Raw genomic sequence first — 13,459 nt, forward strand, 5'->3', positions numbered from 1 at the left:
GTTCTTTTATTTATTTATCTTAAAGATTTTATTTATTTGAGAGAACGAGAGAGCACAAGCAGGGGGAGCAGCAGAGGGAGAGGGAGAAGCAGACTCCCCGCTGAGCAGGAAACCTGACAGGGACCTCGATCCCAGGACCCCAGGACCATGACCCGAGCTGAAGGCAGATGCTTAACCAACTGAGCCACCCAGGTGCCCCCCAAATATGTGCTTTTTAAAAGGAGAATAAAACTGGACCCTCAGAGAGATGAAGACATCCTTTTGTTTTCCATATTCAATAAGTCACTGGCTCCTTTCTCCTCCTAAGCTTCTAATCAAACAAAGCGTGTTCTGCCCTGCTCAGTCATGCTTCTCACCTCCTCCCGGTTCCCGAGGCTCTCAGGTCCCCTATTGCACCCCTCCGGGGACCTCCAAGTATGCTCCGTGTAGCCCAGTCCCCTCCTTTCTGCCCTTAAAGCCATTGCCAGATGATCTTCCTAGGTGGCATCTTCCAGCCTGCTGTCCCTGCTGTGAGCCATCAGTGAGTCCCCACTCGGTGCATACTGATGTCCTTACTCCCTGTGGCTCTCGGTCCTCACTGGACCCTTCCACGCCCTTGACCTGCCACTCACCAGTCAGTGTCCTCCCAGGCTTCATGCTAGCTCACTCTCCTGACCTTTACTTCTGCCACCGCCCCCCCGCCAGAAATGCCCTCTCCTCCCCCACTCCCTCTGCATATCCAGATTCTTCCCATCCTTCAAGATCCAACTCAAACAACCCCTCTTTTGTTGAACCTCTCCTGAGCAGAATAACCCGTTTGTGAGCCTGCCCTTCAGACTCCTAATGCATGCTTCCTAGTCTACTCATCCCACAGGCAGTCACCCCTTTAGGGGGTATTTTATACTGTTGCCTTTTTCGTTGGACTTCTGTTTTCTTTAAAAGCACATACACACACTTACAGTTCTTCCTCCGTTACGTTAATTCCTTGCAGAGGAGAACCATGAGATCGGAGATCCTTGCTCCTTCCCTGGCACGAGCGTGCATGGAGACTAGTGTGTAATCACTGTTTTTTTGAACAGACAGATCAATGTGTCTTTGTCGTGATTTGGTGACTTTGGGATGAAGGGTGGGATTGGGGGATAGGGAAGGAGGAATGATTTCAGAAGTAAAAAGGAAGTGATAATGCTGCCTTTTCCCTTCTCCACTTTATACGTGGAATGGGGGGTTACTGGGGAAGAGCCTGAGAGCCTCAGGAGAAAACACGGCTGGACAGAGGACACGCTGACCGAGGCTTGAGTTACATGCTCAAGTTACACGCTCAGCTCCGCCCCTGACTCAACGCTGTAACGTGGAGCAGATCACTGAGCCCTTTCTCCGTCTGTCCCTTTAACTATAAAGGGAGGAATCGTAGTACTTGCCAAAGAAATTTTCACTGCACACAGTGATATGTTTCCTGCATCTTTAAAATAATTGCTCTTTATGATGAAATCTTGGCCAGTCAAGCAGCACGATTTGGACAGTATTTCCTCAGTGTGGTTTGTAACTAAAGTTGAAGCCTAGCTTCAGGACAGAGGTGAGCGTGTGATCGTAAATAAATGGCGGGGGCGTTGGTTGGCAGAATCAGGGACTCGTAAGATGCAGGAGAAAACAGGCATTCTGGGGAAAATCTACGACGTCCAGGGCGGGTAGTAGCCGCCAGAGCTGGAAGGTGACTGGGGCTCGGCAGCTGGTTCCAGGACCGAGCACGGGCCGGGGGCGGGAATCCAATGAGGGAGGCTTGGGAGTGTTGCCTTTAATTTTTGTTATCTGTGCGTGAGAATCCATTATTATTCTCACGAGACTCTAGATATTTTTTGGTTGGCTTTGACAAGTTCACATTTTTGGTTTTTAAAAATCTGCTTCCCCTGCTGTTTTCCTGATTTCTTACTCAACATTCCCCTTCCCTTTTCTTTCCATCGCCTCCTTGGAAAAGGGCTTGGATGGGCAGTTGTGAACCATCCTGTGCCGATAACCTCACAAGTTCTGTATGTCACTGACACAGCCCTTGGGGTCAGCGCTGGGGGGTCACCTCCCAACGCCGCAGTTCTGCCTGCCTGCCCCCCTCGCCCTAACGTTTAGGGCAATCATCAGGGCTCCTTCCCAGAATAGGGCCCGTGTCCAGGACCTTTCTGGCATCAGCAGGACTAGATGGGCATATGCTTGCTGGTGCAGAAAAGAGTTGTGTCAAAGGCAGTTATCTTAAATTTTGTCTGTCTGCACTCTTTCCCAAAAACACATGGGCTGCATCTTTTTTGGCCCGTTGACAAAAGCAGCCCCCAACCCCAGCCACGGGCAAATTCTGGTTTTCTTTTCCACATAACCCTAAAAATGTAAATAATTTCAGTCTATCACTGGTTGGTCTATTTGTGCTATTTTAGTTGAAGACAGACAGTTTATTCTGAGATTTAGCAATACTTCAGCTTTCCCCAGCTTGTTACAGCATCTACAGTCTGGAACTTTCATTGGCAGTCAGCTGGGACACACAAGGAGTAAAAGATACAAATTCGGTCTGCATATTTTTGCATCAATATCCTCAGTTACGCGATAGGTGATAATTGATTGGGTTTTATTATAGAATTAGTTCCTTCAAAGGCCGGGGTGTGTTTGTGTGTGTGTCCACGTACGTTCCTGGGGCTTGCTTACAGACCCCTAGGTGAAGGTGCTGTGGTGGAAGGTCAGTGATCCCCTGCCTTTGCCTGATTTGAGTTAATCGTGAGAAGTTGGGTCTTTCGTTTGATGCTCATCAAGCTCAGCACCACTCCCTGACATCACCTGCATTGATTGAAACCCTCCTGGGTGCCTCCCCTACCCTCACAGCAGCCGAGGGGCCAGGAGCATAGCGGAGAACAGAATGAATGATTCCTTGCCTCGAAGCGGCCCTTGCAGGCAGACAAACCCATCGTGGAGGGTTCTCACTGCGGGCACAGTTCTGGACCCAGTAGCTGCTCCATGTCTAGCCATTGATGACGCCAGGAGCTGTCATAGCTCTGTCCTTGCTCACCCCCGCCCTGACAGCCCCTCTCCCTCTCGCCGTCCGGCGCTGGCAAGGGCGGTGAAGTTCATCTTCCTCGGGTGTCAGCCTGATCATATTCTCTTTCTCTAGTACAACTTCTGGTTTCCTTTTCTGCCCAGACGTTAAATAGTGCTCCCTGTATTTCCCTCTCCTCAGGGCTGGTGCTCGGTCCCGCCTCTATGCTGTGGTTTGCCTCCCGGCTGCACCCCTCCCTTGTCACCCTGGTGCAGCCCCTCCCTGCCGCACCCTCTAAAAATCCCCACCCCTCCCACTCCCTGCGGCCACAATGCTCCGGGCTCCCAGCCTCTCCCTCCGTAATCTTTCTTGCGCTTTTACCCCCTTAGGGCTGGTCAGTACTCACAAGAAAGTCCTTCTTCCTACTCATTTTGCCCTTTATTGCTTTTTTTCCAGATATTTGGTATTTTGTCTTTCTAAGGCGCTCTATTCTCTTGTTTGCCTGCATTTGAATACTTTGCTGTTAAAACACAAAGGGATTGTTCTCACCGAGCTGACATTGGTTTGCTCCTTGATTAAGTTTTGACTCATTTCCTCACAGCCTCTGCCCCCAGAGGACCTCAAGGGCCATGTGTTGTTGTTGATGGAACATGCACAGCCCGTGGTCCTTATCCTCATGGGAGCTTCCTACGAGGGGGTGCTGGGTCTTCTCCCTGTGACATCTTCTGTCTCTCTGAGGAAATAAGTCATCCTGCTTCCACCCTGCTGCCTACTTTTAAGCTCTCTTTGGCAGAGGATGACAAAGACGGCATCCTGGGGCCAGTTGGGAGCATTGCGGTCTCGCAGGAGAGCAGAGGATGCTAATGGTCTGGAAGCCATGGGGATGGGAGGCGGGATTGGATTCAGATGCCATTTCAAAGGAGGGCCTGCAGCCTCTTGTTATGGTTTCCAGGTGGGGAAAGAGATCCTGGCCTGGTGCTGTAGGGCCTGAGGAAGTGAGTGAATCACAGACCTACTGAAACAGAAGACTTTGAAAAAAAGCAGATTTGGGGAGCCTGTTGAGTGTGGCCAAGGCAGCAAAGATCTGGCTGGAGGTCAAGATTTGGGCATCAGCATAGAGCCCTGGGCTGTGCTTAGGGCCTTGGGGCCACATGGGTCACCTGGGGTGGGCGTGGGGGCAATGGCCACCAGGAGGCTGGAGCCCTGGCGTTCTCTGATGCTTACAGTGAGGAAAGTAAAGTGAATCCTACAAAGGTGTCTGAGAAGGAGCAGCCAGTGTTGGGAGGAGGACGAGACAACCCTTTCTCAGAGGCCAAGGGAAGGAGGAGATTTGAGGGGGAGAGTTAGCTGGTCCACATTACGGTAGAGGGGCCCGTCGCACTCCACGTTTACTCACCTGCCCCCTCCCGGGATGGGAATCCTCAAGGGCGTGGGACTGTGTGTTGGTTGCTGGTACTGAGGCATTATCTAGGCCATGCCACGTGCTGGATGGATGGACGGATGGACGGACGGGTGGATGGGTGCCCCTGTGTGTAGTTGCAGGCAACGCACGTGTTTTTATCACTTTCAGGAATGTTTATTCACCATGCTTATGATGTCATCTTCCAGGTGGCAGGGACCCGGCAGGGTGATGTCATCTCCTCCCCTCCCCCCCACCCCCCGCTCCCGCGTCGCCCCACGGCACCTGGGAGGGTTGGACCGCGCTGTGGCCTCGACAGCTTTGTGATGTTGCCAGATTCATGCTTCCCCCTGTCTGTGTGCTCCCTCCTCATAAACAGCTCTACATCCAGCCCATGATGGGGGCGGGCCTGAATTATGAATGTTACCGGTTCGGCATTTCACCTTCCACGAACGCGCTGGTGATCGGTGCTACCGTGATGGAGGGCTTCTACGTGATCTTCGACAGAGCTCGGAAAAGGGTGGGCTTTGCGGCCAGCCCCTGTGCAGGTAAGAGGTGCGCGCGCTGGACGGGAGCCCCAGCTGGAGTACTCGACGTCCGTTCACTGACTTGGGAGCAACTGTTGATGATGGGTCAGTTGCCTTTGAATTGTTTCCCACAGGCCCGTTATCCGTGGTGGGTGGTATCAGTAAGACTCACGGCAGGATGCAGAGAGGAGGAAATGAGTCCCTCCGTGTAAAACATTTAGTCCCGTGCTTGACACATGGCAAATGCGTGATCGACGTTAGTATTGTGATTATTTCTCACTTTAAAATTAAGATGGTATCTCACACCACAGAGTAAAGAGGCCTTGGGGAAGAATTACAGTTTTTTGATAGGGAAATTAAAATAAATAAAGATTCATGGGTAAGCTATGTATTTTTTTTTCCATCAAAGCAATCTTCGTTGTGCAATAAGAAGTAAATGCCTATCATTGCTATTTCTTGAAATCCTAAAATGATGAGATCAAGGAGCGTGTTTTTCTCCCAGAACCCCTTTGAAGAGCTGGTTTGGGGGTGAGTTAGCAGCATTGCTCTGCGATGCTGAGCTTGAAGGTTGGGCCAGTGTTCAGGGAAACCACAGGAGAGAGGGCAGGAAAGGTGATGGGTGGGTAAACCCCCAAACTCGAAAATGTCTGTAGATGAACAGTTTGCTAGGATGGAGTGTCCACATAGTGCAAGGTTTACTGGGAGGGTCGGGTACCTCCGGCAGAAAAGGCCAGTCCTAGACGTGGGCATGAGCTGGGATCGCTGGGGACGCATGGAGAGCGCATGACCAGGCAGTGGGATTTCAGGGGACCGACAGATCCTGGCATGTGGGATTCAGAGTTGGCGGGTAACATGCCAATGGAGAGAAAAATTAAGCACATGTGAGACAGCCAAGAGGTGGGACAGGAGAATATGAGAGGCTGTGGGTTGAGACATGGGTCCCCACGCAGTGCGGGGAGGGAGGTGTGAATTTGATGGAACACTCAGGATAGTGACCCACAGGCAGGAATGCTGGCTGAGCCGGTCGCCCTGACCCTGACCGGACCTTCACTGGGATCTAAAACCAACGGGGAAGTCTGGGAGAGAGCCATGGAGATTGGGGGGGGGGGGGGGGGGGCAGGTTGTGCAGGCCAAATGTCAGATGATCTCAGCTGATTTATTCCAGAGGGAGACATTTCAGGTCTTATTTACTATCCAACTTGCGGTGGTAAAATGGGAATCCTGGTAAATAAAGCAGGTCAGTCATGCTTCCTATCCTTGTTTGGACACACGGGCATTCCCAGAGGGTGAAATAACAATTTGGAGAGTGGGAGGAGATGCATATCAAAGGGAAAATTTACATCTGGAATATTAGTCCAACTCATATGCTGCATAAATAAAAGCACCCAACACCATGTACATACCTGATTGTTGCAAATCCCTTCTTAAGTGTTAACGCCGTGCTTTCTCGCTCTGCATTGGTGAACGGGCTTGGAATCCTTGGGGCTTGTCATTTTGTCATCTTTGTCGGGAGCGAATGTTTACCTCTCAGAGTGCATTAACTGTTTTTAGCCTGGGAGGTATCCCTGGAGAGACCTTCCTCTGTGGCGTTACTCTGTCTCCCAGCTGTGAGTATTTCACATCTTGTAACCCAGAGAACTAAGCACTAAAGCAATTTTCCCCCCAATTTCTGTTCTCTTGTTAAATACCATGAAAATAGAGGCTACTATGGCAACAGCCCTTATATCGTCCACTTAATAGCGTGGAGCGAGTAATCACTGCGTCTCCTAAGTGAATTGCTGTTGGAAATAGTTTAATATTAAGTGTCTGCCAGCAAAGCAACATTCATTCCTGTGTTTCAGTGTGAATTCTTTGTTAGGTGTGCTTATGGGAGTTTTTTTGTTACTATTTAAAAAAAAAAAAAGGCATATTTAAGGTTTTGGTACTTAAACATTTGATTTTACCAGCACTGGGAATAGACACGGATATGTCTCCTCTTCCGCGCAAACTGTTCAGCCATTAAAGTAATTACTTCCTCCAAGCTGCAAATTAGGAGCCAGACAGTGGTCTCTAGGGCTGTAATAAATGGAAGAGGTACACTGCCTTTTTTTCCCTCTTTTTAAAAGTGTTTATTTTTAATTTATCACATGCTTTAAATAACAAAATGATTTAAGTCCTAGGAAGTCATGTGCTTTGGGCACACTTATGGAACACCCAGATTTAACAAATGCTAACATTTTGTCATATTTTCTTCAAAAATTTGTTACAGAAACAAAGTAAGTATAGCTTAAAGCCCCACCCCACTGCCTTCCCCAGAATGACCCTTTATCCTGAACCTGGTGTCCATTCTTCTCAGAATTACTACGCACTTAAGATTTGGCTACATAGTTACAAGTGCCTTGGATTAGTTGTCTTTTGCTTGGTAACAGTTTAGCCCCGCCCCACGTTTAGCAGCACTCTCTGACCTTGTGCAGGTGCTGAGGGTCAGGATCGAGGAGCAGCTTAGCTGGGTGGTTCTGGGCTAGGGTCTCCCGTGGGGTGGAGGGTCCTACTGGAAGCTCACTCAGTGTGGTACATGAGAGGAGCCCTCCTTTCTAAACCATTGGGACCTCCCGCCAGGCTTCCCTGAACATCCTTAAGATGAGCACCCGGTCACGCCAGAGCAAGTGATTCCAGAGAGTAAGAGTGCCACAGAGCACCCACACCACAGTCTTTTTGCACCCAGTTTTGAAAGTGACATGCTGTCACTTCTGCCCTGTTCTGTTGGTTGCTCAGAACAACCCTGGCCCAGTGTGGGAAGGGATTACACAAAAGTAAATACCAGGGAGCAGGGATCATTGGAGTCCCCTTAGAACCTGTCTCCCGTCTACCTATAAATAAGTAGAAGTGCCATATAACAAAACGTTGGTTGGTTGGTTGGTTGGTTGTGGGGTTTTGGAATTTTTACATGTATGTGAATGCTCTACAGTACTGTGCATATCCTTTTTCAACCTGCTTGATTGCTCAGCATTACACATTTACTGGATCTTCCCTGTTGATAGGAGTACTAGGTCACTCATTTTGACTGCTGTGTAGTATTCTGTTCTGTGAATATACCCAGATTATTTACCCAGTTCTGCCTTGATTACCATTTGGTTTGTTTCTAACATTTGCATTCATAAACAGCACTGCAGTGAACATCTTTCTGCATGCTATTGAGATCTTCTGAAAATGGAATTTCTAGGTGGTTTGGTATGCTAGTCCTCAGCGTTACTGGCTACTGTCAGATTTGTCTTCCAAGCAGCTGGACCATCAGAACTACATAAGAACGTTCACTTGTTTTGTTTTGTTTTTTTGCCAATCTGTATGAAATAGTGTCACAGTTTGATTACTTCTGAGATGATGCAACTTTTTTTAAAAAGATTTATTTATTGCGGAGGGAGAGGGAGAGAGAGAATCTCAAGCAGACTCTCCACTGAACGTGGAGCCCATCTCTTGGCCCAATCCCAGAACCCCGAGATCATGACCTGAGCCAAAACCAAGAATCGGACGTTCAACCAACTGAGCCATCCAGGCACCCCAAGATGATACAACTTTTGATATATTTATGGGGTGTCTGAGCTTTTTTTCTGATGGTGAATTTTTCTACCAATAGCTTATGTACATTTTTCTACCTATCTTTTTTATTGATGTCTATACATTCTTAATATTTGATCCATTAATTTGGGGGGCTTATGTGTCGTAAATAAGAACTGCTAATCTCTCTGGATTTCTTCTACTTGTTTTTATTATCTTTCATTTACATTTTTTGAAATTTAGTGAGATAAAATGTACCAATGTCTTCCTTATGGCTTTTACTCTTATTTAAGAAATTTTTCTTCAATCTCAGGAAATAGAGATTTTTTTCGAAAGATACAGTGTACTTCCCCCTGCCATTTTCTCATATAATGTGAAGTAGGAATCTAATTTTTATAAGGACATTCAGTTTTCTCAGCATTATTTATTGAATATATTACCCCCTCTGTAATGTACAGAAAAGACTAAAAATAATGCAATGATGTCCTACATACCCACCATCTAGATTTTTGTTTTTTAAGATTTTATTTATTTATTTGAGAGAGCAAGCATAAGCAGAGGGAGAGGGAGAAGCAGGCTCTCCACTGAGCAGGAAGCCTGTTGCGGAACTCGATCCCAGGATCCTAAGATCATGACCTGAGCCGAAGGCAGATGCTTAACCAACTGAGCCACCCAGGCACCCCCCACCACCACCACCTAGATTTGGTAATTTTTACGTTTTGTCATATATCAGTGTATGTGTATATGTAGTTTTTGTTTGAACCATTTACAAATAGGTTGCAGATAACATGACATTTTACCGCTAAATATTTCACTCCATAATATTTCATCCATAAATATCTCTTAAAAATAAGGACAGGCTCATACATAAATGTAATACCATTATGACACCTAATAATTTAACAATATTTACATTGTATTATATAATATCTAGGCCGTATTCAGATTTCCTCAGTTACCTAAAAAATGGTTTCCTTAGCTATGGGTTGTTGTTTTTTTTCTTTTGGAGGCCAGTTTTTTTGTAGAATATATCCTATTCAGATTTGTCTGGATTTTTCCTAATAGTATCGTTTAACATGTTTATTTAACTTTACATTTATTTCTATAAACTTGAACTTAGGTCTAGAGGCTTGGTTAGATTCAGGTTAAATTAATTTTGCAAGATATCTACTAAATTTTAATAACCTCTTTGTCATATACCAAGACCTGGTATGTATCTGGATCTGTTCTTTCTTTTTTCTTTTTTTTTAAGATTTTATTTATTTATTTATTTATTTGAGCGAGAGAATGAGAGAGAGAGAGCATGAGGGGGGAGGGTCAGAGGGAGAAGCAGACTCCCTGCCGAGCAGGAAGCCCGATGCGGGACTCCACCCAGGGACTCCAGGATCATGACCTGAGCCGAAGGCAGTCGCTCAACCAACTGAGCCACCCAGGCGCCCCTGGATCTGTTATTTCTGAGCATTCTCTTTTATCCCATTGGTATATTTGCTGTCCCTATGCTGTAACGTATGGTTTAATTTCTGTAGTTACAGTAAGACTTAATATCTAGCAAGGGTTCAACTCTTCTCCTTATTCTTCTTTAAATGCTCTTGGCTGCTTTTGTGCTTTTATTCTCAACTTGTCAAGATCTCAGAACTCTATTGGGATTTTGATTGGAATTGCATTGGATTTACAGATTAATCAAGTCTTTATTATATAAGTCATTTCACCATGAATGTACTAATTCTCATTTGTTTAGGTCTTCTTTTATGTCCTACAGCAGCTTTGTAGTTTTCTCCAAGAGGGTCTTAACACATATACTTCTTGTTAGATACCTGTTAGCTCTTACTGTTCCTATAAGTGAGATTGTTTTAAATTGCATTTTGATTGTTTGGTCTATAGGCCTGCAGGGGCTTTTTGTATATTAATCTTCTATCCAGCCACCCACCTTGCTGAATTCTTTTAAAAAATAGTTGTTAGAGTTGCTTGGGTTTTCTATGAAGGCATTCATATAGTCTGATGCATGGAGCAGGTTTGTGGAATTGCCTTCGGATTCTCAGTTTGCTGAAATTGTTTGGTCTGAATAGAAAAACAGTTTGACATTTTCTACTGATGTTAAACATATTCCTACTCTATGACTCAGCAGCTTCACTCTTAGGTATATGCAACAGGGAGATGAAAGTGTGTGTCCACCCAGAGACTTGACCAGAAGCAGCTTTATTCATAAAATAAACTAAAGTACTACATCCCTTAGTAAGTACATTATTACATAAAGCCACCCTTTTCGTCAAACTAAAAACAGCCCAAAATATGTAATGAAGGAGAATGGATAAATAAATTATGACACAGCAATTTTCCTTTTGCTGAAAAATGTACTTTAGGTTCTCTTTCAAATTTCATTTTGCCCCAATTTTTGAATCATTGTTTAACTGCGTATGGAATTTTAGGTTGACCATTTTCCCTTAGTGTTTTGACCGTGCTATTTTCGGTGTTTTCTGGCCAACATTATTGCTGGCAAAAAAAACCCCGGTCAGTTTCAGTTGTTGTACCTTGGAGGGTAATCTGTTCGTTTTCTCTGGTTGCTGTTCAGACTTAGGCTACAGTTTTCATCTTCTGGAGTTTCACCATGATGTATCTGGATATCCGTTGTTTTTCATCTTGCTCCAAGACTCATTGTGCTCTCTGAATCTGATAATTCATGTTTTTTATCATCAGTCGTAGAGAATTCTAAGCTGTTACCTCCTCCACTCTTGCCTCACACCCATTTTTTCTAGTTTCTTCTGGATCTCCTGAGATAAATTTTGAGATTTCTCATTATTTCCTCCACGTCCCTTGACCTTTCATTCATATTTTCCTTTCTTTATCTTTGCTGCATTCTGTGTAGTTTCTGCAGACACATCCTATATTGCCCTAGTTCTCTCCAGCTGTGTTCACTCTACCATTTAACCTATTCAGTGAGGTTTTCTTTTTATAAAGATTTTATTTATCCATTTGAGAGAGTGAGAGAGAGAGAGCTCACAAGCATGCATGAGCAGGAAGGGGCAAAGGGGGAGGGAGAAGGAGAGAGAATCTCAGGCAGACTTGGTGCTGCGTGCAGAGCCCTACATGGGCCTCCATCCCACAACCACGAAATCACAACCTGAGCTAAAACCAAGAGTCCAACGCTCAACCGACTGCCCCATCCAGGTGCCCCAACCTATTGAGTGAGTTTTTAATGACATTGCTTGTATTTTGCATTTCTCGAAATTCCACTTTGTACTTTTTTTTTTTTTTTTTTTAAGATTTTATTTATTTGACAGAGAGAGACACAGCGAGAGAGGGAACACCAGCAGGGGGAGTGGGAGAGGGAGAAGCAGGCTTCCCGTGGAGCAGGGAGCCCGACACGGGGCTCGATCCCAGGACCCTGGGACCATGACCTGAGCCGAAGGCAGATGCTCAACGACCGAGCCACCCAGGCGCCCCCCATTTTGTACTCTTTCAAATATACTAGTTTACTTCCCTGGAGTGTTCTATAATAATTTTGTCATGGCTTGTATTTACTTTGTCTCCATTGTTTTCTTTGATTTTTGAAAATGGCCAGGTAATGTCCCAATGATACAATGCATTATATGGTGCCTCACGCCCTCAGAGGCCATCATGAGTACATAATCCTCTGTTCTGTGGATGTTCCCTAATTTATTTAACAATTCCTGATTGATATATTTAACTTGTTTCCAGTCTCCTGTTACTATAAACAGTGTTGGAATGATACCATTTGTCGTGTTCATTCACACATATGAAAGTATTACTTCTAGGTTAGATTCTTGGAAGTAGAATTGCCAGGTTAAAGGGTACAAGCATTTGTAATTTTTTTTTTTTAAGATTTTATTTTTTAATTTTTAAAAATTTAAAAAAATTTTTTTAAAGATTTATTTATTTATTTGAGAGAGCGAGAATGAGAGAGAGAGAGAGTACATGAGAGGGGGGAGGGTTAGAGGGAGAAGCAGACTCCCCCCCGAGCAGGGAGCCCGATGCGGGACTCGATCCCAGGACTCCAGGATCATGACCTGAGCCGAAGGCAGTCGCTCAACCAACTGAGCCACCCAGGCGCCCTAAGATTTTATTTATTTATTTGACAGAGAGAGAGAGAGGGAGAGAGCATGAGCCAGGGGGAGCAGAGAAGCAGACTCCTCACTGAGCAGGGAGCCCGATGCAGGGCTCGATCCCAGGACCCTGGGATCATGACCTGAGCCGAAGGCAGACCCTTAAGGACTGAGCCACCCAGGCGCCCCACAAAATGTCTTTTTGAAGAAGATTCCAGGCCATTTTATGAAAAATTAAAAGTAATGGGGGGGATGCTGACGGCGGGGGAGGCTGTGCATGTGCGGGGGCTGGGGGGGTATGGGAGCTCTCTGAACGTTCCCCTCAATTTTGCTATGATCCTAAAACTGCCTGAAAAGTTTGTCTATTTTTTTGAAAAACTAAAACAAAGTTAATAAACAGAGGCCGGCCAAGGAGACATAAAGAGAGACCTGCTGGGGACTTCCGGGAGAATATTTTTCCTCACTCTTTTTTGTTTTTTTAATATTTTATTTATTTATTTAACAGAGAGCGCACACAAGCCGGGGGAGCAGCAGGCTTCCCGCAGAGCAGGGAGCCCGATGGGGGCTTGATCCCAGGACCCTGGGATCATGACCTGAGCCGAAGGCAGACGCTTAATGACAGAGCCACCCAGGCGCCCCAAGCATTTGTAATCTTGATGGATATTGTCACATTGCCTTCCAAGGAGGTTCTACCCTTTTATGCCTGATTGTACCAGTTCTCTAGCAACGTATACAATGGCCTGACTCCCCAGTCAGCGTCACCAACAAGGTGTTGTCACACTTTTGGGAATTTTGCCAATCTGATAGGTGGCAATGATGATCTCAGCGTAGTTTTATTTAATTTATATGCGTGAGATTGAGTTTATTTTCATGTGTCTAAGGGCATTTGTTTTTCCTTTTCTGTGAACTGTTTGCTCATATCTTTTCCCTATTATTTTCTATTGGGTTTTTA

The 13,459-nt window shown here is 45.6% G+C and overlaps 1 protein-coding gene across 1 annotated transcript in view; it reads left to right on the top strand.

Moving 5' to 3' along the window:
- Window positions 1-13,459, top strand: part of BACE2 (beta-secretase 2) — a gene marked incomplete at its 5' end in the record, with an annotated part of 91,522 nt that overhangs the window by 59,120 nt on the left and 18,943 nt on the right. The window contains one exon of the mRNA XM_035028850.1: window positions 4,765-4,933. Within this exon, the coding sequence (XP_034884741.1) occupies window positions 4,765-4,933 (169 nt within the window). The remainder of the gene's footprint in view (window positions 1-4,764; window positions 4,934-13,459) is intronic.

This window comes from Mirounga leonina, unplaced genomic scaffold (assembly GCF_011800145.1).
Source record: "Mirounga leonina isolate KUSES-001 unplaced genomic scaffold, KU_Mleo_1.0 Mir_205, whole genome shotgun sequence".
NCBI classification, from domain to species: Eukaryota; Metazoa; Chordata; class Mammalia; order Carnivora; family Phocidae; genus Mirounga; species Mirounga leonina.